The sequence below is a fragment of the Tenebrio molitor genome, chromosome 2 (assembly GCF_963966145.1).
Source record: "Tenebrio molitor chromosome 2, icTenMoli1.1, whole genome shotgun sequence".
In the NCBI taxonomy this organism is placed as follows: domain Eukaryota; kingdom Metazoa; phylum Arthropoda; class Insecta; order Coleoptera; family Tenebrionidae; genus Tenebrio; species Tenebrio molitor.
This window is the reverse complement of record NC_091047.1, coordinates 12,654,854-12,671,593: the sequence shown is the minus strand read 5'-3', so window position 1 is coordinate 12,671,593 and position 16,740 is coordinate 12,654,854. Positions and strand designations below refer to the sequence as shown.

Genomic DNA, 16,740 nt, shown 5'->3' with positions numbered 1-16,740 from the left:
ATTTGACTTATTAATACATATTTAAAAATCATAATTGAGAGTCTGCATAATCCATTAAAGGAAACCTTGATATAAACATTTAACACATTTAACAATGTGCGTATGGATTAATAGTATATTGTGTTATTAGTATTAAAAGTGGAATTTTTTTGACGAGCAATAACTGCAAGTGAAAAAAAGTCACTTTTAATCTGAATGACACATGGATAGTATTTTTTCTCCAACCAAGTAAAGGACCGATATTATGAAAAGCATGAAGTCAGAGGTACAGTTGCGGCCGTTGAAATCTCAGACAGGAAAGATTTAAACACTCTGTATAAATTCCGCAATTTGATTAGCGTAAACAGGATTTTTATCAAGGATTATAAAGTCAGTGTCAGTATTTGACATATTAGGTCAGATTCGCGCGTAACTTTTGAAATGCCGCAATTTTCTGATTTTCAAAAATGTGTTTGACTGAGGGACGGTGTGAGTATAAAAGCCATTACGACAGAAATTAATGTGGATAATGTTTGAGTGACATTTTGAGAAACGTCACTTTCAATACCATTTACAAAGCTAAAAGTTTGGCGTTGTCAAAGTGTCTGAGTTTTCAACGGCCGCAACTGTACAATCGCGGCCATCCAAAAGTGAACGATAGCTTGCGAAAATTTCCGTATTTTTCGTTAGATTAAATCAGGCTGTATTCATTGGCGTTCGTACGGCAGGCGTTACTATTTTAATAATAAAAAGTTGTAATAAACAATTTTTAATAAAAATGAGACTGAGAAGTAATTAATACATTACTAAAGTGAAAGTAAACTTTAGTAAAGAAATCTTTTCAACACCTATTCGTATTGGCCTTTCAAGCCTGTTTTCTTGCCAACGCCTCTTTATATTGAAGATGCAAGTCTTACTGCAATGTAATTCTCTGGCCACAGCAGCCAAAGACCAATTTTCTTCTAGCTTTGCAATAGCCCTAGCTGTCTGAATCGGAGTGAGATGTGGCATTTAAAAAAAATAGTTTCAATAATTTTTTTATCGCTAGTGTCAAACTTTGACATTTTAGGACGCCTATGATTTAAAGTAAAAATCAAACTATAAAAAAAACGTTCACTTTTGGATGGCCGCGATAGTACATACATTTAAAATTTTAAAGCGAACGTTTTATTGAAATATTCGTGTAAGAAAAGTTTTGGCTTTTGTTTTGTTAACATATTTAGTTGTTTTCTTGCAATCAACAAAATGTCATACTATTGCAAGTAAAATTTTTAAGTCTAGGAGGTAAAAGTGTTGCCTTAGTAACACATAACTTTTTTGTCACAAAAACATCAATTTTAGTGATAGAAAACAGCACTAAAAGTAACCTCTTTTAAGAATATTAGAGAAAACACTTTTTTTACGTTTTTCCGGTAGTATCGGTAATTATTGTAAGACGTACTAGTTCCTCATTATTACTAAATTTCAAACAGAAAAATTATAAAACTCAATAAGTAGAGTGAAGATATACTCATGGTCATGAATTTTCGCAGGATCGAATTTGTTCGCGGAGCCGAAAAAAAAATTAAAAATTCATAGAAAAAGCTTTAGGCGTGAGTACTCGGAAGAATTCAACTTTAACTTAAAACATGACAAAAGTCATTCTCAAGCCAAGAAATGCTTATACTATAATATCCGAAAAAGTGATTCTTTGGTTTTGTAGCCATACGAGGAGTAAAGTTAGTAATTAAGAGAAATCAACAGAGCACCTCTTTCGAAAAAGAATTAAATTATTAGTACATTGATAAAAGCGCTAAAATACCAATCTTTGTTTACTAGGTACAAAACGAAAACATTACGGATTTCTTATTTTCATGTGTAAGCTGAACGACTGATGGTGCTCATGCTATATTAGGAGAAATCACTTATTATATTCACGTGAAGACCGTAATTGAAAGAGATACATCTGCATTTACGAAATACAGCCAGACCCATTACAAAGGTACTTGAAGATGCAGTCAAGATTATCAACTCTACAAACTCTCGGACTTTGAATTCCAGGATCCCGTAAAAATTGTATCAAGAAGCATAAAGTATGTAGTTACTTTTGCATACTCAAGCACGTGAACTGTTGAAGACAATTTCAACAAAGGCTTTCAGGGCAATGATGTGAAGATATTTATCGTTAAATATAAGACTGAGGCAGTGATTGAAAAGTATCTACTGTTATGGATAAACTGAGTTGAAGACAATGAAGTCACTGTAAGGAGTTCCATAAAGGTGCTCTTTTTATTTTAAATGCTAGATCTCATAAACTATAAGGGATGCTCCAATATTTTTAGCGTGTCATTTTTATGTAACAGTACACCTCGTTCTATTTTCATATACATTAATTAAGTTAAATTCCCCAACATGAACAGTCAATTAGAAGGACTCCGTTAGAGTCTCAAAGGGTTGTTGTTCCGTCGTAACAAATCTTACACAAATCCATCCAGAGGATAATGATGGTTAAACTTACCTCAGAAATTAGCTATCCAATACTCCTCTCATATGATGAGAACACTTTAAGCAGTCACATTGTTTTTTATCTAAATCTTGAACGAAACTTTTATACACTATTTACAACGTCATTCGTATTCGTTTTCGTGGAAAAGCATAATTATATTGGACTAAATCAATGTTACTTGTGTCATAATAACAGTTTTAGGATATCTGGTGTCTGCTGCAAGTTCCGAAGAATCTCTGTAAGTTTCAAATCTCTTAACCACTTGATCTTAAGGTACAGATTTGCCTAATAAAACATACATACTTATTAAAAAAGACTGATAACTGAAATTCACTGAACCAATGGCAATGACTTAAGCTGAACTAATTCTTAAAATGCAAAACCCTTGTTTTTCAAGTTTTCATTTATCGTCGTACTTCTACATCTAAAACAATAAATAATCATTCTCCCACCCAACTATGTAGAAAATCCTAATAAAATATCTACGAGTACAATAATATAAGATGTTATAGAAATCCACATAATAAATTTTATCACAAATAAAACTTTTTAAATACAAACATTTTTTACATATTGATCTTTTTCTAATCGAATATTTTTTTACATTTTTCTAACCCCTAATTTGTTCGACTTTCATAGTTGTTTCAACCAATCACATTCCGTCACTCAACAATGACTACTAAATTTCAACTGGAAAAATCAATCTAATCAAAATTTTGCCAGACCGTATGATCCAATAAAATCGTGAAGTCAGAGGGTTTTTAAATGGCAAAATTTTTATCATAGCAACAGGTTTAATATGACAACCAAATAAAAAGTCAAAAATTTGTCTAAAATGAATGAACAGAAACGTTTTTATTCATGAAATAGTCCTCCGAATACCATTCGTGGTAAAATTTTGTCTGGAAAAATTTTACGATTGATTTACTCGAGTTTGTTGCCAATTCTCGTGACATTGTTCAAAAACCACTCGTCTGCGACTTCCGTAACACCCTGTATATACTGGATGTCCGGAAAAAAAGTTTGTGTTTATTTCTCGTATCTTTAAAGATACAATTTTAAATTTTAGAATGTGAATGAACACATTGGAAAACATAATTTATTTTTTAGAATTTGCGTCTCTAATAGGTCTATTATTGTATTCAATTTGGAGTCGTTTATGGCTATCTATTAAAGCACTCGTAGTTTAATAGATCTTTAAGAAAATGTTTATCAATACTTCAGTGTATTACATATTGGCATTTACACCAATATTAATGTTCAAACTCTACTTTTTAACATCTATTGCAGATGTAGTTGCATCTGTTACCTTAAATTACCAATTAATACAAAATTCCCTAGAATTTAAAAATTTAATTTTTTTATTTAAAAATTAAAACAAGGTTGCAAATTCTAAAAAATAACATAAAAAAACTGGTTTTATAAGGGCATTGGCGCACTCGTCCCACAGAAAACTCCCCTACGTTTTCTACACTTGGGACTCGTGCGCCAAATCAACCCTTATAAAACTCGTTCTTTAATATACTAATCGATGTTACGTCACTACTTCGGTCCTCTACTGCCCGCAGCCACACTCACTTCAAAATTTTATGTAACACTCTATCTTACTAGTGGCTGATTATGAAAAAAAAACATCATTTTTAATGTAAAGAAGTATAAGATAAGATAGTAATAAGATTTTTGTTACAATTTCAAAATAATTAGGTACCTAATAAATGCTCTAATTTTAATGAAATTTTTACAATGCACAGCGTTTCATATTTAAACATTAGTATGTATTGCTGATTCTCAGGCTCATTTTGAAAAAGTTCTTGTGTTAAATTGGGGCAATTTGCTTTTTCGAATCGATAAAAATATTCAATTTTTTAAACTTCAAAGCTTCAAAACTCAAACCATAAGGCAATTAAATGTTCAATTGTTATTGTATTACAATAAATAACATAGTTGTAATATCTGATCATTCTAAACAGATTGGAGAATGGTAATTATAAAAAGCTGCTAGAGTGGCACATCTTGTTTGTTCAAAGTATGAGAAATATCTTGTGTGACAAACTTGAATAAGACCCAGCATTAGAAAAATTTAAAGAGGGTTTGCCAACGCGTTCATCAATGAAGCTCGCAATTACGGGAAACTTTTAAAAATGTCGCCTCTTTTAAATCGGTTTCAGGGAGCAATAATAACGTTAATGTCCTTATCAAAACCGTTCATGACACAGTATCCAATTTCACATTCATTGCCAATTTAAAAACCCCTATAAAGGCAATTGATTGGTTTTACGAGTACCTTGATTGAGTCGTTGAAAATCCTTTTACGTCCTATAAAAGCTTCACATGATTAATTATCTGTTTAATTAAGCAAAAATTTCTCTGCGGCATGTGAATACGTTACTGGTCGTAAATTAAATCGTCCATAGAGAGAAACGGCAAACAATTCATCACGGCAGCAAAGACGGCAAATCATGAATAAAAAATGAGCACAAACCGGAAATTTTCCTTACAAAAAATGAAGGGGAGACAAAAAAGATGAACTACTGCGGGAGTTTCTCGAGTTACAAGTTTGTATTGCTCACCTGTGACTCGTAACTCGATAAATATGCTGGTCGCAGGATGTGTTGACACTTGACATTCGTAAAGTCCAGCGTCTGAAGGGCGAACGTGTTTTATAACCAGGTCCCAGTTCTGAAGGTGTCTGGCGTGCTCAACCATGAAGCGATCATCAGCTATGTGTGTGCCCAGACCGATCGTCAAAATCGTCGGAGGAGTGATATCTTTTCGTATCCAGGACACCTGCAAAATGTCGCTGAAGTTTTCATTACGGAAGTAAAAACGACCACGGAAAAGTTTCGACGGCCGCAAACCGACTATCGACTTTTTAGATCTCACCATGATTGCGGAGTTCACTTTTTCAGCACAGACACTCCTGATGAATTTCCAATTACCCACACTAGCAAACGATGTTATTTTTCTCTCATAAATTATATGTAGAACCCAAAATTTAATGATTTAATTATTTTTCTAAATAATTTTTTTATAATGTAAGGTAATGTTAATTATGACATTGGTGAAGATGTTGAATATAGAATGTTTTTCATTTCTTAGGTTTGGAACATTCTTGAATACTATTCATTGATTGTTGCATATATTTATTAGACATTTTATTAGGATTTTCTACAGAAAGTTATGTAATTATGAGCAAAATGGACAAAATTATGTATTTTGCCTACGGTCCTCATTCAGCCTGGCAATATTTCAGTTAGGACCATTGGTGTACCCTGATTTTCTGTTGTAGAACAGTTAGAGGGCCATCTTACAACAAGTATTTACAAGAGTGCTTGCGCGTCATCTGGTGTATTTTCTCGTAATGACGACATAATGGTGACCATCCACGGCTAAGTCCACTTATATTTCTATTAAGTGGATTTACTTCAATAAAAGTAAATAAATCGAACATTTCTAGGTGAAATGGTATTTTTAGATACTAGATAACCAGCCTAACCTAACAAAATAGCAATATAAAGATTTTATTCTATTTTATTGTAGAATATCAGTTCAAATGCGCAATCAGTAATAATAAGTATCTCATAATTGTAGAAGCCATAGTTTATAATCTAAGTGATTAGAGCTTGAGGAAAGGTAATCTTTGATTCTTATAGACTCATAAAGCTTCCTGCAAGTCATGTTTTTCCGTTTACTCCGCATATTATATAGTCCAACGCAAGATGTTGCTAACTTTTGAAACAGTTACTACGAGTAAATATGATTTATAAAGTGTTTTCACAATTTTTTATAGACCCTGTTACAACTCAAACCCCACAAAACCATTAAACTAGAGAGGTGATGACCTTTTCAAACCACTTTATCAAGTGAAGAGAAATACTGTCATTATGTTTATAACATTTTTCTTCCGGTCTGTGTGAGGATTTCTTGAACATATCAAGATTAATATGGTGGCTCAACGAAAAGTGCGTATATTTACCTTTGTCTCAAATAAAATAAAAAAGAATTGGTCATAATTAAGTTATATAAAAATAGTTCTATTATAATACTTACAAATTTGGAAAATGTGTATTAAATTTCCGCCACACATTTACAATTCTTGCTAAAAGGCTTTCAATATAGCGAAAATTAATATTAATATTTAGGGCCAGTTTACAGAAGCGAAATGAAGTTAATCGCAATCAAATGCGAGGTTAACTGAACACGTGATCAGATTGAACCAATCGAAGTTTCGGATTCATGGGTTAATCGCACATTAAAATTTAATTCGAATTATAGCTATTAAGACAACAAGGGTTTTATGGACGATTTAAAAATCGAGGTCGTAGTTTAAATCAGAGCGACCGCAGGGAGCGAGGATTTAATAGACCGAGATTTTTAAACTATAAAACACGCGTTGTCTTCAAGATTTTTTCTAACACTAACTTCTTATCAGAAATTTTAATAAATTCCGAAATTATTCAAGGCGCGTCACAATACACAAAATGCGAAGGTTGCCGTGGGTACTATGGTAATAATATCAACAAATTTGGAAAAAACCAATGTTCATCGTTGAAATGTGCCAAAACGTTCCAGAAGAAATAAGAAAAAAGGGACAATTTGTTACCAATGAAATCTAAAAGTGCATACGAAAAGGTGTATGTTTCGTTTCAAGGCCGGAACAATGAAAAAAGCATCACGGAGATAACGGAAGATGTCATTTTGACTTTTCTTGATATGGGGTAAGTGTGTAGAACTTCATTAAATATTGATTCACATTACGGCAAAAATCATTTGGAGAAAATGTAACGATTGCCAGTTTTCGATTGTCGGGCACTTGCATTGGATGAAACAGCAGAAGTTAAAGAAGAAGATGTTAGGAACAAGAGCACGAAGCTAATGTGGCAGTTCCAATTCAATAATTGTACTTTTCACTTTTGTGATAATTACTGGAAAAGTGATGAATAAAATGTTACTTGAATAATATGTGTGAGCGTATTTTATGACTCTATAAGATACGTTGCTATTGACGACGTGTCTTACAGAGAAAATCGTATTTTATGGGAAACATAAGGTGTGAGCTCAAATGCACCATAGAAACAGTATAAGATATTAGTGTTAGAAAAATTTTATTTTACTCTTAACAAATAATGTAACAATGCGTAAAGTTCAGAATCAAAAGACAAGTCTATCTATAAGAGATTTAAATAAACTCCGTTATATCTTACTGGCAATCAACAGGTAGTTCAGATTATTGTTACGTTTTACGTTGTTCTTGATTTGTTCGAATAATTGAACATTTATTTCATTCCACCCACTCCACAACTGAATTATTCACCCTTGCATCTTGTAGCATTGGATTTTAGAAATACAATAAAACAACAAACTAGGAAGAAAATATTTGTTTTATATATTGCAATTTAAACCAAAGCCCTGTGCTGCTCTATAATTTTATCATGTCGAACTATGTCAAGCCGTTGAGACTGCAAATCAAATGTCAACGGTCAAATGTCAAATTATTAAATCTTAGCGTCTGCTGTGTCTTATTTGTTTGGTTGTGCTTTTTTTCATTTTTTCTATATCCTAATTAATTTTCATCTTACAACAGTCTTTTAAAAACCTATAATTAGTGGACTTACATACAGGTGTCCCAAAAATGGCGTACAAACTACTTACTACCTTATCGAGGATGTTTAAATGTACAGTCGCGAGCAATAAATTTTGGTCGTCAAGGTCATTCTTTGACGCAATCGAAAATGCTCCATTGTAAAACAGTCGTAAATATCATAACCTATCATCATGTTGTATGACATTAATTGTCATTTTTTTCTCAATTTTTTGACACTTTGTTGACGTGAGCATAATCGGACAAGGAAATTTTTTAAATTTGTGACAATCTAACCAAATTTTGAAATGACATTGACGACCAAAATTTATTGCTCGCGACAGTACATGAAAAAAATATGGAAAAAATGTTTCCGACAAAAAAATCAATTATTTTTATTATTATTATTAACGGTAATACAATGTAAACAAAGATATATTCGTACATCATTACCTTGAAATGTTACCGTAGTGGATTTAAAATAATTTTTTCGATTTCCAAAGCTTCTAAATTCTCTATTATGCAAGATTAGATATTGATAGTGAGTGATCTTGTACTTTGTGATGGTTTGTACGATGAGAGGTAGCTGCCATGACAATTTCATACATATATTTCAAAACAATTGACCTGTTAAGTGCCACTTTCAAAGACCGCCATATCAGCAAATAAGTCCAATAGAATGTTTCTGACGTTTACGGTAATCTCTTCTACACCGTAGTGCACAGTTAGTACGCCATTTTTGGGACACCCTGTATGTATCCTTTATTTTTCTATTTGGTACCACAATATGTACCTATAGAGCGGCAAAAATCAAATACATATATTCGAATTCCACAACCCGCTCGATGTACCTACATTTTTTTATGTATTATAAGTAGCGAAAAATATGGAGTTATTATTTTGTCTGTTACTCTGACGGGTTCATATGTACATACTAAAAATTGCTTCAAATGTTTACAAAACTCTAAAAACAATACATTTTGGCCTTGACATTAAACGAACCTGTGTTACATTATTATTAATATTATTTGTTATTTTATTAAGCATAAAATGCTTTCAGTCTCTCACCTTGAATATTATATCAGTAACAAACACTAACCAAAAAATAGTTTTCTCCCTACCGGTTAGAAATGTAGGCTGTGGATACCTCATTTGAGGTGAGAAAATTCAACTTTCTCGCTAAGGTAAGAAAGTTAATCATGAAATGTTTATGGTAAAACTGTACCAAAATACAAATGTCAAAAGTGTCAAAAGTGAAATGAGTTATTGATAAATGAAAGCCAATTCAATAAAGCAAGTTGGTAGATCAATCATATAAACTGGAAAATAAACAGATAAGCTAGGTAGGTAGATTACTTTACCCTGTTTATATCAAATTTTCGAACAAACGTCAAATCTTCAAATGCGATGACAAGTTAATTAAACAAATAACCCAGCCTACTATTCAATTCTCAAAATTTATCGTTTTAATCAGGAATATAACCATCTTTTTTTGACTTTTTTCAACGAAGTTGTGCCGGTAGGGAAAAAAATTGTATTCAAACCTTGTTACGAAAGTGTCCTTGCAGACCTTAGGCACTTACAAACCTCGTCTACGACTCGGTTTATAATCTTTGCCTGCGGTCTGCAAGAAACCACTTTCTTACCTTGGTTTGAAATATACTATTTTTAGTAACACGGTATTGTTTCTTTTCGTTATAGATCCACATTATGAAAAACAACTCATAACTCCCTTGGAATATTTCAAATTTTTTCGCCCTCCCCATTGTTTACAACAAACTCGTGAGAACGAAACTATAGCAACCATATATTCACGCAATCTTCCCTGCAAAATATTTTTAAGAAAGTTTTAACTTTTAAGTACGGACACTAAAAAATAAAATATTGTATGCACCTCGGTTGACTTATAAACCTCGGGCCAAAGGCCCTCGGTGTATAACCACGTCAACCTCAGGGAAAAATCATGTTCATATCTCCCTTAATGCATAAATGTTTTTAACTATAACAGAGCAAAAACAACCAAAACTCAATTTGATAAATAAATAATTTTATTTTAGACTTAAATACAGACTATTTTACACTATTAATCTTTCCATACAATTAATGTTTCTCTTTAATCTGAATACTTATTCTAATGAAACATATATTTCCAGTTTTATAATCCGAGTCATAAAAATAACGAATCCTGTAAATATGTGTTTTAATTCTTCCATCCAACCCTCCACGTCCACACCGACTCGTTCAAAAACTACCCTTATCTGTACAGTAACCGTTCAAACAAATCAGTCACAGTCATACATCCTCGATACAAAAAAAGAGATTTTCAAACACAGCCTTTTCGTGGAAAACATTCAATAACTTTCCCAATTTATGACTACCCTTACCCTTGTCACTTCACTCGAACATACATACAAACATAATCTTTTGCTAACAGCTACCCTCTCTCAAATACGAACAAAAAATGAAATATGTAAACCCTATTTCACTTTTCAAAGGGTTTCTCAACTAGAATATATTGTTAAATATGAGAAATTTAAATGCCAGGTTTTATTTAAATCCTGCTAGTTCTCATTATATTGTGAAATCAAGAAAAACTCTAATGATTGTCGATATTTTTTATTAAACTGTTCACCTGTATAAAAGAGAAAGTAATCACGGCACTACCTGAGAGTCGGAGGTGCATTAAAGCGCTATTCAAAAGAGATTTGAAGAGAATTTCTTCAGGAAAGTGCAAACTAAGCTCAAAAATGAAACCCCTGCGAGTCCTTAATAAAGTAAACGGCGTCTGTTTAGCAGTGAATTCGGCAGCAGGCTCGTTCTCTCTCGAAAACGTCAAGTGTGCCTTTTAAAGTTGGGAAACACAAACATCCAGTGACTCCGAAAAGATACCATCTAAGCTGTAAATGCGCAGCCTATTTACCGGTTTAAACTGATATCGTACAGTGATCCGGTTTTTATTCGAAAACTCGACTAATACAGACTCAACTTTATGACACTTACTACTCCGTTGTTGAACTTGCGGACGATGCACGGAAGCTTTGCCGTCCCACCAATCTGCGCCGCCACCGACGTGGAATTGGCCGTTGCGAAGACTGAGCCTCGGCCACTCGAAGATATCGATGAGGATTTTACCACATTGTCTCTGCTCCGATGAGTTTCGTACGCCCTCTTATCTCGGCTCAACTTGACCATATCTGCAACACTCCTCCGATCAGATTCAAAACATAACAACACCAGATGGAATTATGAATGAACATCAAATTTTAAGTGTAGCAAACAAACGCGATCCTGAAAAATATCAACTTTCGTAGCCGTTTAACTCACTACTGCCGAAGCTCCAACATCTGTAGCAAAGGACTCCCTGAATTACTACTTCTACTTTCTTTATTATAACTTTGGGGGATTCGAACCTTTATTGAGTCACCCTTGGCTGCCTCAGACAGTAAACAAACCTATCCTCTATTTTATTTTTCAGGTAAACAGAAAAGGCGCTCTTGATTAAAACTGTTTTTTCTGTGAACAAACAAAACCGAATTATTTTCCGAAATGTCAACCCACAAGGAAAAACAACAAATTTTGAATACATATCCACTACTTGCATCGGCTGTTCATCGGAATCACAATCACAAAATAAAACTAACTGTTGAACAATTTTGTATTCCTCTTTGCAGAAAATTGAAATGTAGGTTTGAGTTAGATTTCTCCTCTTTTTAATTAGCCAGTTTGAATTCGATTAATGTCGTTTTCTTTTTGGGTTTCCGCTAAAAGCTCTCGTATTGCGTAATTTTTAAATCGCGTCGATACAGGCCAAGCATTAGGTTCGACAAATGTTAAAATATGCACGAAATCTTTAATGCTCGTTAGTTGAGTAAAAAAAGATGTAAACGCTGATGTGGTGTTGCTTTATAGTAAAATAATCTTTTCCAGAGTGGCTCTTAGGTTAATGTAAACGTAATGTAATTCTGCCACGCTATATTGGGTCAACGAGTTGATGCTAAAAACTTGGCAAGTTGAAGTTGTAATAAAAGTCCAGCTAAAACGCAAATACGGCACGCATTCCAAGATCAACAGGTTTTACTAACTGTATCACGAAATTTTAATATTTGATAATTGTAATATAAAGACAGACCCAAAATATAATTCACAAGCGAAGTTTTATAAAGTGTAGATAAACATAAATGCCAGAATAACGACAACATTCATTTCTCGAGTTTTCGAGTTTATTAAGTTTTCATTATCTGATTTAATTTTTATTAGTTGATTAAAAAAAAGGGAATATTAAGGCAAACAGTTACAATTAATTTCTTGTCTTACATTTTTGGGATATCTTTTGTTTGTCACTAGAAACCACATAGCCTCCAACCTAACCAAATTTATGGCAACCTAATGACGAATATCCCTCAATCCTAGGGAGTAATCCATTTTTGACACGAGAGTACATAACCTCAAAAACCGTGTTTTTCCACATATAATTAGCGATTACATGGAAAATCCTCGACCAACTTTTTTTGTAAATTCATTAGAAAATTCTACGATATCGATACTTAATTTAAGAAAAATTGGCCTTTTTGAAATATGTTTTTTATCAATTTTTATGCGACCATTGCTCGATTTCTCATAAGAACACGTGTAAAACATTCCGAAACATTAAAAGGTAATAACTTTAAAATTCCTCGATTAAATTTTTTTAAATTTGGCACAGTACTTCAGAATGGATGAAAGGACTATTGTACCAATTTTAAGCAATTTTCGCCGTTTTTCAATGTTACTCCAGTTCAGCCTTAAATGTGGACGAAACGTAGATTGATTGTTACGATCCAGATAGAAAAGAAACTGTCAGAGCTATTGAAAAACCCTGGTTTTCTCCTCCCTAAGTAGTTTCATTTTTAGAAATTTGTTTTTTAGGACAAATACTGAATAATTAAACAGATTACTTAGTCCAATCAATAGGGAGTTTTACCTTGCAAAAGGTACAGAAAAGTTTATACTTGGCAGGTATCTTCTATCAGGCATATTATTAATATTGTTGAGTTTGCGACCTTGGGGGGTTGCCGCTCGCCCCGCCATACTGGAGAATAGGGGTGCAAAATCACATTATTGCGATTATTTTATTATCCGTGCGAGATACCTCTATCTAAGTTATTATAGAAAATGTAGAGCATGCAATTATCTACATTTTTTGTTCTTTATGTTTTTTTGTCAGATCAATAGTTTCGTAGTTACAGCGTGTAGAAATCGAGAATTTCTTTTATTTTTGTACTTTTTATTCTTTTCCACACCACCACAGAGGTAGAGCAATAGGGTGCGTTATTTTTTGACGTGGTGGAGCCATTTTTATGTCTCTATTGACTGGACTAACTTAGAACAAAGTAAAACTATGACAGGAGTATATTAAGCTTCATTACCAAAACATCTTCCTGAAGAAAACAATGTGTAAATCTTTTCACAGGAGTGGTCTCCGTGCAGGATAAGGCACCTGCTCATGACTTGGTTGAGATTCAAAAAATGCATGAAATTTACACCTTTGAAAATTTTGAAAGAGGAGTTTCCATTAAATAAAATGGTGTTCGAATATTCTACAGATCGAGAATCGATTTTTTTTTTAAGTTTCAGCATTGATTTAAATATGTTACCGACAATGTACCATTGCCTAAAATCAATAGCAGAATTCACAGTACGCAAAAACTTTCTTAACATCAGCTAATGTACAGATGGACGTAGAAATGTCTTTCACGTCATCAGCCCAACATGCTAAAAGTATTGGGTAAATACTCGTATTTGAGAAACGGACAAATAACAAACTTATCTTTTAATATGAATGTACCCCTTTCTTCATTTTATACAATTTTCATAATATTTTTCTAATCTAATCTAATCTAAAAGTATTCAGTTTTTCAAATTTCAAAGTCAAATATCTCACAATCTTTAGTTTGTAACCTATTTTTTTTATAGAGACGTGTTAAAAAAGGTATCTTCTTTTACAGCAAGTCGCTAAAAATATAACGTGTCATTTAATATTTTATTTAAAGAGGGGTGACTGGGAGCCGAGTTATGGCATATCTATGCTAAATTACGTCTTCGTATGCACCGACTCACATTCTGAAATTTCAAATGAAATGTTAAGGTCATCAGAAAGAAATGCATTCAAATATTTTTCTCGAGGACATCTACTGTATAAAATTAATTGTATTTGATCTAGTTTGCCTAAAGTATTTGGGACATTGAAGTTTAAAATAAACATTACCAAAAGAATTTTTATAAAATACCTAAAATCCTAGGCATTTTGCAAAATGCTTAGGCATTCCATAGAATCTCCGAATTTAATATTTTGTCCGTAACATTTCATTTTATTCCTTTTTTATCTTTGATCATTGTAATTTTCTACTTAAAGTTTATTTTTGTTACGAGTTTAAGAGGTTTACTGAACTAAGTTGTTTACAGTTAATCGTCTTATTTTCAACAAAAGAATATCTTCTTCAGTTACCTTCGAACTTTCAAATCTGCTCTAAACGATAAGTTTGATTTGTTATATTATTCTGATATAGCTTTTCCATTTTTAACTTGATAACTTAACTCTTTAACTTACAGTCTAACTGAAAGAAAAAAGTTCTTCATTATTATTCAGATAGAATATTTATGTTCTATGGAACATATAAAAAGATGAGAAAGAAAACAAATCAGAGCAGGCGTTGCAAATTATCGGTCACGTCGTAGCGTAATCATATGCAAATAAGCATTCAATGCATGGGCGTAGAAAATTTGTGGTCTCAAACGCTAGACGTTGCAATTGTGCATTTTATTATTACCTGATAATGGAGAAAATGTATAAAATACACGACCTGCTGTATAATAACCGGCCTGTTCATTTCATTAAAAAAGCATTGCGAAAATGTTTCCGAGAAAGAGCCAATTTTCCCCGATGAGGGCGCCACAGTACGGGCGCTTCTGAAGAATAAAAATGCGGAAAAATAGGTTTAGACATGATTTTAGAGTTAAGATTGAGCACAGTAAGTTCATATTTTCTTTCTAAAACAATACTGAATACAATTGTATTTTTGTGTTTTTGATTTTAAATTCGAATGTCATTTGAACGAGAAAAACTCTCGGTGACAAAAACTTAGGATGAATAATATCCCCAAAAAGCGCCCGTACACTAGCGCTCTGCGGGGATCACTCAAATTACACTTTTGAACAGGCCGGTTATAATACAGCAGGTCGTGATAAAATAAACAAGAGCAACATTTTACATTCGTAAGAACCAGCTTTATTGCCAAATGAGACGCCACTGGTAAGCAGATTTTTAGGTGAAATGTCAAACAAACGTGAATTTTAAAGCAACGGTATTGATGCTAACCCTGAAAATAGTTTTTAATTTCGGCAAAGTTTACGGACGTTTCCTGTAATTATTAAGTAAGCAAGATGGTCCCAGAATAAGTGGTAAAATGAGTTTTACCATTAAAGTTAAAGCATTAATTATTAATAGGCAACCAATAAAACGACTATGTAGAGCAAGTATACATATGTGTACGATTAAGCTAAGAGAGGCGTTTCGATAAAACAAAAGATGAGGTAGCACTCTTGATTTGTTTTCTTGTTGATCACTCTGTATGTTATGGAATATCATAGTTGTTATGTTGTTAAGCGAGATAACTTATAACTTCCACCCAACAATCTGACAGAACTCCGACCTCAAATTCTGGAGGCTTGAGATGAAATATGCCAATCAGATTATGATTATTCGAATTTAGAATTTTTGGCCATTTTTATATCTCGTTGGTTAGTTAATTTAGTGTTCTCTTTCTTCTCGGAACGCAATATAGTAAATGTTTCAATTTCAGATAAGTACTCAATAACATTAAAGATTTACCATATTTACAAGTTCAAATTTTATTGAAACACCTAATGACATTTAAAGTTGAAGCTATTCTGGTTTATCTTTAATAATTCTTAAGAAAAGATTAAAATACAATTACCAATCAATACACAATCGTGTAGCACCTACTTTTATTTATGTGAAAATCATATTGCCATTAACTTCGGGGGAAATTCATTAGATTTACCCTTCAGTTGTGGACACTTTTCTTTCCATGACACAAAAATAATAGCAACCCATTAGACCCTAAATTCGCAATGGCGCAGCTAAAAGGCAAGTTCGCCGATGTTGAACAGGAGCTACGAAAATGTTCGTCCGTAGTGTTCGTTAATTTCAAACGACTGATTACAAATATTTGAAGACGCATTAACATTCATGCACCCTTCATTAAATAAAATCTCTTCCACGTCTGTGTAATAAAGTGGACGCAAAATAATTTCAGCTATATGTTGAAACGCTTCCGGGTGTTTACTTTAAAGTTAATATCTTTTGAAAATGTTCTGATAACTTCTACCTGCTTTTCGCGAACGTGGAGGTAGATACCTTAAATAATTCAGAGCGCCAGCACCGTCAATTTTCGGATATCCGGCAATGGAATTATAACGCAAATCCTACCGTTTCGCCGAAGGCTATTTGTTTATACATGAAAGAAAGTAATGGAACGTATGTTTTATATGCTGAAGATTATGGCATTTCCGAAATATAAAAAGACCCGATGCTCACATAAACGGAACCGAAATCAGTATCATGTATATGGGAGCATTTTCCATGATATTCGGCCATCAAAGAAACGAGCATTTTCCGACAGCCGATCCGCGATCC

General features: G+C 33.0%; 1 protein-coding gene across 1 annotated transcript in view; it reads right to left on the bottom strand.

The window, feature by feature from the left end:
- The window catches only part of LOC138123409 (lachesin-like), a 64,999-nt gene that overhangs the window by 12,909 nt on the left and 35,350 nt on the right, over positions 1-16,740 (bottom strand). Inside the window, exons 3-4 of the mRNA XM_069038134.1 lie at positions 11,046-11,239; positions 5,035-5,251 (exon numbers count right to left, since the gene is read on the bottom strand). Of these exons, the coding sequence (XP_068894235.1) occupies positions 5,035-5,251; positions 11,046-11,239 (411 nt within the window). The remainder of the gene's footprint in view (positions 1-5,034; positions 5,252-11,045; positions 11,240-16,740) is intronic.